Genomic DNA, 15,167 nt, shown 5'->3' with positions numbered 1-15,167 from the left:
CAGAATTCCTCTTCCTGACTCAAGGTGCGATTACATTTACTGCAAAATATCCAATTCTTTTCAATTTGCGTGATTGGTGGAAAAAAGTTCCCCACGCTCGTGTTCAAGTAGATCTCAAGTCAACTAGCAGAAAGCTGCTTGATTTGAATGTGAACTCTGTGTAAGCGGTGCCTAGATGTTAATGATAATAGACAATGGGCAACTTTTTTTTACCACAACACGAACAAATTTCGCAACTGTGACTGCACCTTAAGTGGACGTGTCTGAGCCAGAATAAGCATCAATGTGGACGTATGAGGTCTGTGCAGAACAAAAGTGGGCGTTGTGGGGGTTTTCAAACTGGTACGTGTTATTAAATCATACAATGCAAACGATGCCCCTTACCTGACCCCACCCCTAAACACAACCGTCACTGTGACGTGAGCAAATTAGGTAATGCGATTAAAAACACCCCTCTGTTATGCCCTCGCCCACCAATCTGGTAACTCCCATTACTGTCCTGCAGAGACCTATACTTGAAGTGGACCAGGCATTATGCTAGTAGTCAAAAGTCTGGTTACATGAGACAAGTGGTCAATAGCTGCATACAAGTATTATTAAAAATTACCAAAAAGTACAAAAGAATAATTTTACGGTAAAGGTTAGACCGATGACATAATGACAGCGGACATAATAAATGTAAAGTTCATCTGTCTATACATCACATGACCTTCACCTTCAGTGGCTTCGCTCTTTGTGGAAAATCTTTGTGACTGTGGAAATATGCCGTGCGCAAAGTTCCTCGTGAGGGTCCTCTGAGGCTTTGGCACCTTATGAAAGAGATTAAAAGATGAGAGCAGGAATCCCACAAAAAAAAATAACCATCACTGATATGTCTTATAGTCTTTTCAGCAGGTACATTGACTCCCTGAGGGGATAGGGGTGAATTTCTCACCAAGGGTGATAAGACTGTCAAGATTACAAATTTAGTTTCACTTCATGTTCTGGGACGTGTTGATTTATTCCCTGTCATCAACAGCTTAGGTTGAGTACCTATTATTTTATGGCTGAGTTTTGTACATTCAATACATTATAATGCATTAGTTATTTCAATTTTTTTGTATATTTAGTAGAATATTATGAATATTTTTCTAGGTTAAGTGCATCCTCATGCTAAATTTCCCACCATAGTGTCTTCCTTCTTCATTTTATGAGTCTTTAAGAATTTTTCATAGGTGTTGGTGAACAACCTTTAATATTTAACCCCATGTATGAGCTACAGTATAGTGGTGTAACACACACATAAGGTCACTCACATGTGAAAGGTGAAGCGGGGATCGTGTTTGTTTGTGCAGTCATGTCTCATAGACAGAGGAATTCTCCTTATCTCAACCCTCATTGGCATCTCTCCTCTAAACACCTCCATCAATTCTGCTGCTCCTTCCCCATCAATTTCTCTCGAAGAAGAAAGATCTCTCTGTTTTCCAGACAAACCCGTGACACTGTCATTTAGCATCTTTATAAAAACACAAACAAATATCTTGCACGCTGATGTCTTTCATGAAATTCTTTCATAGCTAGAGATCAGATAACAAGGGTTTGCCAGTTGGAGAAATGTCTGCAATGTAGGACACTTAGATATAACCAGTATATTGTCCAGCAGTAAATCAATAAATAATAATATTAATAATAAAACATTATTTTGACACTGTTCATACATACAGATATTTAAAAGTTCAACATTCTTAATGTTAATATATGTGACCTATGCTGGCAAAATGAGTCGCAATGAGTTTTCACATTCACAAAACCTTCAAAGCGATGTATGATTTGTTTGAATGGGCAAAAATGACTGAGCTACACCAGTTTGAAGTCAGCAAAGTCAATTTTGAGAAAAAATGAGTTAACTGTCACCCCCCTTTTTGAGCATTGATGTGAAAATGCACTACCCAAACTAAAACGCTTGTAATTCATGAACCCTTTGGACTAAAGACTTACGGTTGGTCTCTTTTAAAAGACGACACTTGGCAGATTATTGCTGAAGTGGAATAAATTAATAGAATTAAATTATATAAAAGTTAAAAAATATTAAAAAAAAATATATTTTTTCTTTTATTAAAATATATAAAAATGAAAATAGGTTTCAGCCTAAAAATGACTGAAAGTCAAAGCCATATATCTAACCAAGTTGTGTTCCAAATTTGAAGTTGATATCACAAAAATTGAAGTTCCCATGAGATTTTGTTTAGGCGTAATACCAGAAATAGCCACCGGGTGACATTGAATTCCATTGAATTTAATTGTGTGCATTCTGCCATAAGATATTAATAAAATTCTGTCCAAATATCACTTCTGTCACAAAATATGGAACCTTGAGACTCAGACCTTTCTGACAATATGTGTTTTGTCAAGATTAGAAAAGGTTTTGATCATAAATTATTAAACATGATGATGCCCAAAAGGGGAGGAGCCTGATAAAATAATTTAGAGTACTGTTTCTATGGTAACGCAACATCCAATTTCAAAACGGTTTTCACAGGATGAATTCTGAGTTCGTAAGCTTTCAAACGAGACCTAATTTATGATAACTACTAAAATATGAGATGTAATAAAAAGGTGATAAAAAAGATAATATTATATTTTAGAGGATAATATATATAATATACTTTTTAGAGGATAATATTGTTTTATAAATTTTTTTATTGACAAATACTAGATTATATATGTTTTATTGTGAACTTTTAGCATGCAAATCAAAGTTTGAATGATTAAAAGTGTAGTTGTTGACTTTTTGTTACAAAGGTGAAAACTCCTGTAATGATACAGATTTTTTTGATGTGCACTCTTGTCATATATTAATCCATTACTCTTCCATCATATATTTTTCTGCAAAATCATCAACAAATATGTATTCTTGACTCTTAGACCTTTCCAACGATATATAGTTTGCCATGATTAGAATAGGATTTATTAGAACAATATTGAAGTAAACTTAAATATCCCGCTACCGGGATGGTGACAGTTAACGGGTCCAAACCAAAATCAACTAGAAACCATACCTTAAAATCCCTGGTTATAACACCACATTTGGCACACACCAAGTCAAAATCAAATATCTATAAGACAAATATATATTTTATATTTTTTCCCATGATTCCACAATTGTTTGTTTAACATGAATGAAACAGACAGCCTATATATTTAGACCTACTGCACCGCACGGATCTAAAATAATGTTACACATCAGATGTTTTTCCCCAACAGTTAAATATATTGGGATCGCGTCCGATGCGTCTTTGTGCGCACGCTTTGGCTGTCCGTCAGCGCAAGTAACAATGAAAACGTTTTTCATAGACAAAGCAAATGTTCTCCTCAAGCACAACGCACACATAAAGACACTTTTAGATGTTTAATTGCTATTTGGAGCTTCTGGGCCATGGATGTCTTAGCCAAGTTTAGTGTTTTATTTCTTCCCTCATATTTCGAATAGTTAAAAAAAGTCATATTTTCCTCATATTTGAATGGTTGGATTGAACGTGTAGGGTCATTAAATACAAATCCCCAAACCAGTCCACTCCGGACATCACTTTTAACCACTACTGTAGATTGTCCAAGTTAAATATAAATGAAATAATTGAATCTGTCATGGTTATCATCACGCACTGTGGCATGCATAACTGACTTTCAGAAAAGAGCTCCACGAGTGCATGCTGAATCTGCAAGTGGAGTATGAAAAAAGAACATTTAGATGATGGAAGTGCGTTTGGATAAAAGATAATGACTCATACTAACGGCTCGTAAAAACACCATGGAATGAACATTAAAATGAGAGTTCCTGCCGCCTGGCCTTGCTGCTCGCCCTCTAAAAAGTGCAGTTTCTGTGGAAACTGCTATTGTTCTTGCTCAAGAAATTGTTAAATAATGTACTTGTAAATGGGGCCTAATTGGAGATTTAATAATCAGCGGATGCGTAGTCACATTGTGTAACAGAGCCGCTGCTTTTAAATGTTTAATCACTTGAGTGGCGTCTCTGTCATGTGACTCGCTCTGATCTGTGCTTCGTGTCTTCATTCTGTGAAATAATGGGGAGGAAACAACTGCCTGTTTCCCAGTGATCTGAAGCCAGTTTTCACTTATTTTTGTGTTGGAAAAACACCATACTTGCTCTCATAGTTGACATTCCTGTCAATTTTCTGTGGAAATGTATAATGGCAAAAGCGCCGACATGTGCCAAATGCTTACGTGATGTTATAGTCAGGATTACAGCAAACAGCGAGGCGTTGAGGAGAGATTGCTCCCAGATTGTTGTCATGGAGCATGTTGGACACCTTGTACAGCAAGCAGTCTTATGCAGGCAGCAGTTGTTCTAGTTTAGTTATGGGAAAACATCTCAGTGCCATAAGATTTTCATGAATAATTTTGACATATGTGTTAGCCTCAAAAACTCAAACCACTGAAGAACAATGGCACTGGCATTTGCTGAATAATTGAGATGTTAAATCCGTTGCTGACAAATGAAGTTCGTGGATTCTTGAGACATGGGACAAAACAGCCTACAGTAAAATGCTCTCTTCTTGTCCTTTTTATTAATTTACATAAAAATGCTTTAAAATGCACACATGCAGTAACGTATTCCTATATTTAAATATTTCTGTGGATGTAAATTGAAATCATTTTGCTCATATCTACAGAAGGAAAAAATATTGCAATTATATTGCAAAATAATGCAATTTCAAAAAAAATACTTCAGATATTGCATGTAATACCCTCATGACTTTGTCAGGGTCAATAAGTATCTTAAAATATCAAATTGATCTTCATGACAAGAGAAGATTAATTCAGGTTGTAAATTGTCATGTGGTGCGACTCCCTAAAAAAAGAATTGATATTTATCATTTAACAATTCATGATATTTGTAATAAAATACTTTTTACCTTGATAATATATGAATAAAATATCATGTGTACACTCACATGCATATAAGATATGATAACATGAAATATATTACTCTTTAGTTGGTTATACCAAATGACGTTTTTAGATTTTTTTAAAAGTTAGCTTTTCAGCAACCATATTAAACCATTATGAATACAAAGTTAAAACTCCACACGTATGACTTTTTTTTTTTCATTTTCTTTATCGTAGACATTTTAATATGTCTATTATTTTGGAATAATTCACCCAAAAATGAACATTCTGTCATCAATTCTGTCAAGTCATTCCAAACGAGACTTTCGTTCAAGCATGCTTGAGCTTCGGTTTACCATATTTGTTGTGCTCTAAATGTGAATAAAAGCCTAAATTAAATCTGTTCATCATACAAAGTGACCTTGTCTTTTCACGAGAATTGAATTAAACCGCTCAGTTCATATGAATTTATTTTATGATCTCTTAATGAACATTTTGAAGTGTCAGAGTTTTGGGTGAACATACTTTAAATGGAGGGACAGAAATCTCTCAGATTAAATATCTGCATATGTGTTTTAAAGATGGATGAAAGTCTTTAGGGTTTAGAACGACATGAAGGTGAGTAATTAATGACAACATTGTCAGTTTTGGGTGAACTGTCCCTTTAAAACATGTTAAAAGTGACCGTGTGGCTTCAGAAGACTTGGAATATAGCCCACGAATGGACTACTTTCATGGTGCTTTTTGTTCTTTTTTTAAAAGTAAACTTTTCCTTAAAATTTTTAAAACATCTTTTAGAATTATTGGTACTTGCAGAAGTACTTCTACATTAAAAAAAAGCCATAAGCCAGAGAAATAAAAAAGAAACAAAAAAAAAAACTGTGGAAATAACATTCCAGGTCTATCAATCCGTCTCTGTCGGTCTCGCTGTCCTAGCCGTTTCTCTCCATATCTTGGTGCTTTCTCCCCCTCTCGCCCTGCAGTCAGAGTGTGTGAAGATCATTGTGAAACCGAGGCTGTAATCAGTCCCCATCACTCACTGCCAAACAGAGCTGCGCTTTGTCAAACGCCACCTCCTCATCAGCGCTCGCTGCACTGTAGCTGCCACACGTCAACTTCAGGCGCTTCGTAATCCATCACTGGATGTCATGTTCCAAAGCGGCCCTCCAATCCCGTCCTTGGGATCTTACGCTTTTCTCGTCATCACTGGGATTTATGGTCATTTTAATCATACATCGGCTACATTTTATGAGGGTTAAATTCTTTGCGTGACCCTTAGGCTCATGAAAGTCCATTTTCTTCCTCATGACTTGAGTTTTAAATGCTCTGGGTAGGAATCCGGGGCAGCGCCGGAGGGAATATCTCCCCGGTTCTTTAAAAGTACAGTTCCTAATGAATGCAACTGACCAAACTACAATGAAAAAAGCTTTGTTTCCAGACATGTCGAGAATTTTTGACTGGGTGGCCCATGTGGGGCACAGACTTATTCAAGGGTAAAATAAGGATTTCAATTGTAATGGACTTAACACTTCTAGTTCCACTTCTGGGAATGGTTTGTAAAGAATTTACATTCTGTCATGGATTTTTCATGTTATTCCAAGTTATTACTGTATGCTGTTATTTTTTCCATGGAGGACAAACTGAGAAAAATTGAGGCATTTTCATGCATCTCTAAACAACACTATTCTCTAAATATGAGATGGAAATATATATATGTGTGTGTGTGTGTGTGTGTGTGTGTGTGTGTGTGTGTGTGTGTGTGTACTTGGGCAGAAGACTTCTGACTTTCAAGGACTATCTGAACCAAATGTAATAAAGATCCTTCAATTCCAGTATTTTATTTATATTTTTAATGGAACCAGTTCTGATATAAACCCATAAAGTATTTTGAATTCTATAAAATAATGGGCCTGGTTTCTGCTCCAGTTTATACCAACACGGTTATAACCGATGCCCTTTGTTTCTAATCTTTTTTGGGCTGATAGTGTCACATTCCCTACATCCAAATATTAAAAGTATGTGAAATTAGAGTTATTGCGTCTAAATTGTATATAGTGTCTATAAGTAAAGAGTGGATGGTATATATCTTCCGGTGGATGTTCAAAGTGTGTCAGTTTTCTTTATATTTTAGCATTTCCCAGAACCTTTGTGTGATGGAAGAGGAGGAGTTTGGGAAGGTTCTGATCGTATGTTCATTTTTCATTTTATGTGAGGTTTCACAAAGGTCCTTCTGTCATGATGTCTGTAAAGTTTATACCAAGGAAAAAGCTGGAGAAGGTTATAAAAAGAAAAGAATTGGCAAAGCGTTTAACCTTATCCGAGAAACTTTATAAAGTTTAGTGTAAAAAATACATGGCGCAAACTAGACAATACTACGTTCAGCTGACGTGCCAAATTGAGCTACCAGAAGGGGAGGAATTGTAAAAGAATTGTGTGAGAGTCCAGCTATAACACTTACAGCATTTCAGAGCTCTTCAGCTGAAATGAGAGAAAGTGCCAACATTATCTTCAGCACTTTTGGCCTCTTTTGGTGACTGTTTAGAAGAAAGAAGCTTTTGAGGCTTTTGAAGTAATGTCTAGAGTTTAGAAGTCATCTAATGAAACTTGAACACTTTTGGATGGACTTTTTGTGGTCTGGTGCCACTGGTGACACATCCTGGTGTGGCTACTTCGATACGTAGGGTTAACGTCAACAATAAAGCACATTTGCATAATGCAAAACTTGGTCTTCATTGGCTGCCTGCCAACAACGTCTCCTTTGACGCCCTCAAACACTGTAGTTGTAGCTGAGACTGGAAGAGTTTGGTTCTTGTTGTCGACATGTCGAGAATATGCTGTTTTGTGAGAAGATGTGCTGTGACAGTAAATCCACTTTTCATGAACATCCAAAGGACGAGGACTCATGCTCAAATTGATATGGAAAAACTGTAGCCATCATTACTGTTTGATTCACTGTGTATCAAGTGCAAGGAAGATCTGGAGCTGAAATTCAGATATAGTAATGGGTGTTTGGTTTCCGACATGTGCTGTAAGCAGTCGACCAATCACAACAGACTGAGCCATCTGACCAATCAGGGCAGAGTAGACCAGTCACAACAGACTGAGCCATCTGACCAATCAGAGCAGAGTAGACCAATCACAACAGACTGGGTCATCTGACCAATCAGGGCAGAGTAGACCAATCACAACAGACTGCGCCATCTGACCAATCAGAGCAGAGTAGACCAATCACAACAGACTGAGCCATCTGACCAATCAGAGCAGAGTAGACCAATCACAACAGACTGAGCCATCTGACCAATCAGAGCAGAGTAGACCAATCACAACAGACTGAGCCATCTGACCAATCAGAGCAGAGTAGACCAATCACAACAGACTGAGCCATCTGACCAATCAGAGCAGAGTAGACCAATCACAACAGACTGAGCCATCTGACCAATCAGAGCAGAGTAGACCAATCACAACAGACTGGGTCATCTGACCAATCAGAGCAGAGTAGACCAATCACAACAGACTGAGCCATCTGACCAATCAGAGCAGAGTAGACCAATCACAACAGACTGAGCCATCTGACCAATCAGAGCAGAGTAGACCAATCACAACAGACTGAGCCATCTGACCAATCAGAGCAGAGTAGACCAATCACAACAGACTGAGCCATCTGACCAATCAGAGCAGAGTAGACCAATCACAACAGACTGAGCCATCTGACCAATCAGAGCAGAGTAGACCAATCACAACAGACTGAGCCATCTGACCAATCAGAGCAGAGTAGACCAATCACAACAGACTGAGCCATCTGACCAATCAGAGCAGAGTAGACCAATCACAACAGACTGGGTCATCTGACCAATCAGAGCAGAGTAGACCAATCACAACAGACTGGGTCATCTGACCAATCAGAGCAGAGTAGACCAATCACAACAGACTGGGTCATCTGACCAATCAGAGCAGAGTAGACCAATCACAACAGACTGAGCCATCTGACCAATCAGAGCAGAGTAGACCAATCACAACAGACTGAGCCATCTGACCAATCAGAGCAGAGTAGACCAATCACAATAGACTGGGTCATCTGACCAATCAGAGCAGAGTAGACCAATCACAACAGACTGGGTCATCTGACCAATCAGAGCAGAGTAGACCAATCACAACAGACTGGGGCATCTGACCAATCAGAGCAGAGTGGGCTCTCAGAAAGGAGGGGTTTGGAGAGACCAAGTCCTTGCTTTAAACATTTCAGACACTCTGACTGTGTCTGAAAGCTTAAAAATGCTGCCTCTGGAGGATGGATTTCAAGGTAGAAAGGCAAAGGCACGTCCGAATCCAATGTTCGCTTCACTTCTTGTCTCCTGAGACCTTCATCTGATCAATTTCTGCATAGATGGATCCTTCACTGCCTTTGATATTCCACAATCCTGGGCTTTCCATTCTATGACAGTTGAGCTAAAAAAGAAAGATGGCTTCTGAAAGTTGCAGTTGGTGGTCAGTTTGTGTGTAAAAGTGCATTTCTGACCAACATTTTCCACATTTGATGTCATTTCTAGTGAGAAATGACTATTGTAGTAATTAAATATTCGTTCACTTTTCACCAAAGCTCGCTCTATTTTGTTGCAGATCATTAAACCGTTACACTGCCTCAGAAGTCAGTCTGAAATCAGTTTCGTGAGGCACATTTGTGCGCAAACACTGCCTGCAAAGTCGTTGCCCGAACCCTGCTGTAGATTGAGCTGGAAATTGCAGTCCACGGAATCCACCCAACTAATCTGGTGAAGTTGGAACACATTTGCATAGACGAATGAGCCAAAATTCAACTGTGCAAAGCTCCCAGGCACACAAAAGAAGACTCTAAGTCTGTCACACTGGAGAACTGAGTATTTGTACATCTAAATATATATTTTAGATCAAAAATTTATTTAATTCATTGGGAAACTAAAGGGAGCATGTACACCTTAGTGTCCATAAGAAACTAAATGCAACAGCTGAAATGATCACTTCACAGATCACACCTTTAAAGGTGAACTAAGTAACTTTTTTACCTTAACCGAACAGCTTTGGGGTCATTGTAATGTTTATATTACTGATTTCGTGTTGAATGGTGGTCGTCTCGCACCCCCCTGGTGCCTGTGAGCCGCAAAACCACCCTTGCAACTTTGGGCCGGCGGGTCGCCCAGTGTTAGGAAGTATCGTGTGATATCAGGTCTTGCGAGGTAACGAATTGCTTTACGGCAAAAAAGGTCTGATAAAATTCTGATAAAATGAGCATCAAACAGAAATAACCCGGCGCCGTATACATGTGGTGTTCGAGGCGCACATACAATACAGACTGCCGACAGTTAAACAGGGCGCGCGCAGCTCTTAAAGGGGCCACACCTTATTTCCACTCGTTACAGCGTCCATCCTACTGAACAGGTACCGGTGTACAGGGGGAGGGGATCCGGCCGTGAGTGCGAGCCATCTCTGCGTGAGTGCTATTCACGACAGTACAAGTACTCCACAGCGACTCTAGGGGTCAGTGTTTGACTAAAACGGAATTCCTACTTAGTGCTGCTTTAAAGGGATAGTTCACCCAAAAATAGAGTACTTGGAGGACATAGAGCACTTGTGTTGGCTTTAAAGCTACATTGCCACAGCTTTATTGCCAGAATATTGTGATTGGGAAAAAGTTGTACGATAGCGTTCAGAATTTCTAAGGTCAAGCATCATCCTTGGCCAATGGGAAATTGACCAGCATTAAGTAGCATGATATATAGTTTGAACTTTATGAACTGTGTTGTCTCTGATCACACAGGAGCGTGTGGTAGTGGAAAACGAGCACTGGTTGGTGGTGGTGCCGTATTGGGCGACGTGGCCCTATCAGACGCTGCTGTTGCCACGACGACATGTCCTGCGCCTCCCTGACCTCACGGCCCAAGAGAGAGACAGTAAGACTTACATTGTTTTTTTCCTTTTTAATTTTTAAAGGAATATGTGGCATATTTTGTTGCAGTTTATGTTTGTCTAAATTATCCAGTGCTTCTGCAAGGTTTAAAATAATAACTAGTGTAATAATGGTATTTATTTATTTATTTATTTAAACTTTTCATTCTTGCATTGGCCAGTGTAGCTAGCTAAATAAATAAATAAATTCAATAATAATAAATAAATTATCATTTTTTAATAACTCTTATCACAAATAATAATAAATTATATATATATATATATAAATTAATTGAGTATAATTTCATTAATTACTCTTCTTAAAAATAATAATAAATAGTATATATATATATACACACACACACACACACACACACGCACACACACACATATTTAACCTTTTCATTCATGCATTGGCCAATTCAATAATAAATTAATTCATTGAGTATCATTTTATTAATTTCTCTTCTCACAAATAATAAAAAAATAATATATTATATATATTTATACACACACACACATTAATGCTCTACAGTACACAGTGTATACAAATCTCAATACCACAGATCAACTAAATTTACTGTACTCATTTTTCTTTTGGCCGTGACTTTACAGGCATTCCATTTGTACTGAATTATGATGATGTTTTGTGTTTCCTCACGGCCAAATTTATTTTGGCGCTGTAAATTCTGATAGTCACGAAGAGAGCCGCAGGAGAGAGCTCACTTTTATAAACTCCCTTTGGTTCGCTGTCTGTCCTTAACATTTCTGTCTGAACCTTTAAAGGCTCCTCGCTGTATCTCTTCCTGAAGTCTGCTTTTGACAAAATATCTCCTTAAAAACCTCACGTCTCCTTGTCACATCGCCCGGTGCCCTTTTCCCGCGTCGGACTTGACACACACATTGACACACACTCATACACACCTACGCGCTTCTCAGATGTTATTAAAGTTAAGTTGCCCTGTCAGTGCCAGAAAAAAGAGTAAAAGGAGAGACTTTCCAAGCTGTGACACCAGATAAACATTCACCTCCTGGATACGCGTCCCTCACGCTCGCAGGCTTAGTTCTGACAGACTTAATCCAGTATGTAAATAAACGTCAGGGAAATTACCGAGCGGGTCAGCTGTTGTCAGAAAGAGCGGCAGAGAACCACACTAGATCACAACCCCGCTTTCAGCCTGCCAATTATAGAGACCCGGCTGACACCCTGACGCTTTGACACTCGAGGGCTGCTGTTTGTTTCCATGATAAAGCACTGTTTTGAACTGTAGTTTGAATGGTTGATGACACATGTTGATTCTATTGTGGCATCTGCTTTCTTTCAGGAATCCATTTCCTTTTATGTTACGTCTGCGGAGATAATAAACCAAGCGGTAATCCAATTGTATGTTTACAGTGTTCTCGAAATGCTAGCAACAGACAACCAGTCATGATGTAAAGAAGGCTTGCCTCTTCAAATATTCACGAGCTTTTGGAAAAAATCCCACACACTGTATTTGGGTTCAGTGCTTGAAGGAAACATGAACAGTGACAACACATGCATAAAGCCTGATCCACTTTGCAGCTCATTCTGGCAAATCTGAATGACATTTAAAGCAACCAACCACAGTTGTTTTTATTTGACGTTAAGTGACGGGTTTATCTGAAATAGTCCATACTACAATAATATAATCACAAAGACGTACACTTAATTGTATTGTACACTGTAAAATAAGTAACCTGCAATTGAAGAGCTGATTTTGTACTTGAAAACTAACTTTGTTTTGTATAAATGATTGTATTTAGGTTGATTCAGCAATATTACATAATAATAACTAATTTGTTATAATTTTTGGGTTACTTTAGATCTTATATAAGTGGGTTTTTTTTAAATACTGTACTTGCTGAAAATATATTAATGAAATAAAAGGTCACTTAAGTGTCCTTAAAGACTAAATGAAAAATAATTAAACAAGTTATAGTGTTACTTACATATATCATATTAAATCATTGTTTTAATAATCCTTTGTCATGTTTTGTTCAATAATGTTAACATTTTATTTTTAAATGCAAATATTTTTATAATACATGTCGTACAATTTGAAGTAGAAATGACATTAATTTATATTTAGTTTACCATAAATGCTTGTCAGTACATTTTTCCACTGTAAAAAAAAAGTTTTTTCACAGAAATATACTCTATTATTTTACAGATATTTTCTGTTTTTTTTTTTTTTTACATTTTGTGTAAATGTCATTAAAATACAGAAAAAAACTTTTATTAAAAATATTAACCATAAAATAAAAGTAATAATATGTAAATTCATATAAGGAGAAATTATAGTTTTATTTACAGGATTATTCTTTTGTTTAATTGGCTTGAATGTTAAATTACATTAAATTCTATGTAAAAAGACAAAGAAATATCACTTATTTAAAATTAAGACAACTATGTGTTTTTTTTTACTGTGAAACCTTAAATTTAAGGTAAATACATGTAAAAAAAACAATCGTAAAAAAACGGTAAAAAGTCTGGCAGCAAAGTTGCCAAACACTTACCGTCAAATTACAGTAAAAAACCTTAAGTTATTCTACGGAATAATTCTGTTTTTAAAAATACAGATATTTACTGTAAACATTTTCTGTATTTTTACAGTTCCACTGCTGTAGAATGAAAAGAAAATCTCATTAAAAAAATGTCTGTAGAACATTAAACAAATGAATAAATCTGCATATAAACTGGAAATTATTGCAGAATTACCTTACAATTATACAATTAAATGAAGTCTTCTGTTTTTACACAGTATTCTTTGGTAAATTCATAACATTATCAATTACATCCACAAGAACTCCCCGTCAAAGTACAGATTTTTAGATGTAAAACACGTACTTTTCACATTAATGTATAAGTTTACTTTGAATAAACTTACTTTTATAGTAATTAAACGCAACTATCCAATATATCTACATACTTTTAATTCAAGGAGTTCACTTTATATAAACATTGTTTTATAGTAAATAAAAGCAACTATCCAATATATCTACATTACTTTACCATTAATGTATAGGGTTAAACATATTTCAAAGACAATATAGTTATGAAATTGCATATAGTGTAAATATGTACTTATCTCCTACTTAAGTGGGTCTTAAGTTAATTGGATTTAAGATAAATACATTTTCATTTAATTGCAGTTTTTTAATTATGCAATTAAGTGTCCTAAAAAATTGCATTCAGTATATTCTTGTAAAGTATATTATTTCCGTAATAAGTACTTAAAAAAAAAACGTTGAAGTGTACACTTTGTTTACAAGGGAAAGGGGAAACGATTGTTAGTCCACAACTGTACAGAAAACGCATAAGAAATTAAGTTAAAACATAGTCATATGACTAACCGTTTAAAGTGTGAAAACTGTATTGATCAATGACACAACAGTGATAGTTCATAATCCACTGACTATTGCGTTCAGTAGGCCTGCAGTACACTTGATAACCCTGGAAATCTTCAAATAATGCATTTCATCATTTGAGGACCATTTAAGACCGTTTGCTCGCTCTGTCTGATATATGCACATAATAATGCATCAATCATGCTGATGAACAGTATAATGTATAATGTGGATGAAAATAAGCCTCATCGGCTCTTGTTTAACATGGAGATTGGGAAATTGTTTCGAATTGTCTCCGAGCTGTGACGCTCTCCCATTGTTCCAGTTGAAGACACTGCCTAAGGATCACAGACTTCCAGCCTAGCATGTAATCTATTTTATCGGCTGACAAACCAAACATTTCCCTGAGTAAGTGCCGGAGCTCTCGGCGGTTTTTAGGCCAACTCTTTCAGACTCTTTCAGACCAAAAGGCTTCATTTGAATGCATAGATAACTCATTATTGCTCAGTTAGCACACGCTTTCTTATCCGAACCATAAGAATTATACTTACATGTGTACTCTGAATACAGTTGGATTTATGTTTACAATAATTTGGGCGTTACACTCAATATTGCAATCTGGCTTACTTTACTAGGAGTGTCCTCCACTCTGAACTGAATTGACTCTTTAAAATGTTGAATGTGTGCTCGATTGCATTTCACATTTGGATACGCCTGATCGTAACACTCTTCTCTATCAATTGATCATCATTTTATGAATAACTGCTGCCACAAGTGCTAGAAATTGCAGGTGGTTAGTGAACAAGACGTTTTTTTTTGTTTGTTTTTTTGCTGAAATAACATTTGCAAAATTGGAGCAACTATTAAGTAAATTCACCTCTTAGCGTGAATGGTAAATGGATCCAAATGATGTAAAAATCCAAAAATGATCAAAGGTTTACCTTTGCATATTGGTATGCAAAGAGAGATTTGTAACTGCTAAGCCACACCAT

At 36.7% G+C, this 15,167-nt stretch overlaps 1 protein-coding gene across 1 annotated transcript in view; it reads left to right on the top strand.

Moving 5' to 3' along the window:
• Window positions 1-15,167, top strand: part of galt (galactose-1-phosphate uridylyltransferase) — a 134,653-nt gene that overhangs the window by 74,823 nt on the left and 44,663 nt on the right. The window contains exon 7 of the mRNA XM_056244136.1: window positions 10,679-10,811. Within this exon, the coding sequence (XP_056100111.1) occupies window positions 10,679-10,811 (133 nt within the window). The remainder of the gene's footprint in view (window positions 1-10,678; window positions 10,812-15,167) is intronic.

Source organism: Rhinichthys klamathensis, unplaced genomic scaffold, assembly GCF_029890125.1.
Source record: "Rhinichthys klamathensis goyatoka isolate OS25496 unplaced genomic scaffold, OSU_Roscu_1.1 h1tg000926l_1, whole genome shotgun sequence".
Taxonomy (NCBI): Eukaryota; Metazoa; Chordata; class Actinopteri; order Cypriniformes; family Leuciscidae; genus Rhinichthys; species Rhinichthys klamathensis.
The sequence above is the reverse complement of the archived record's forward strand: the minus strand, read 5'-3'. Positions and strand labels throughout refer to the sequence as shown.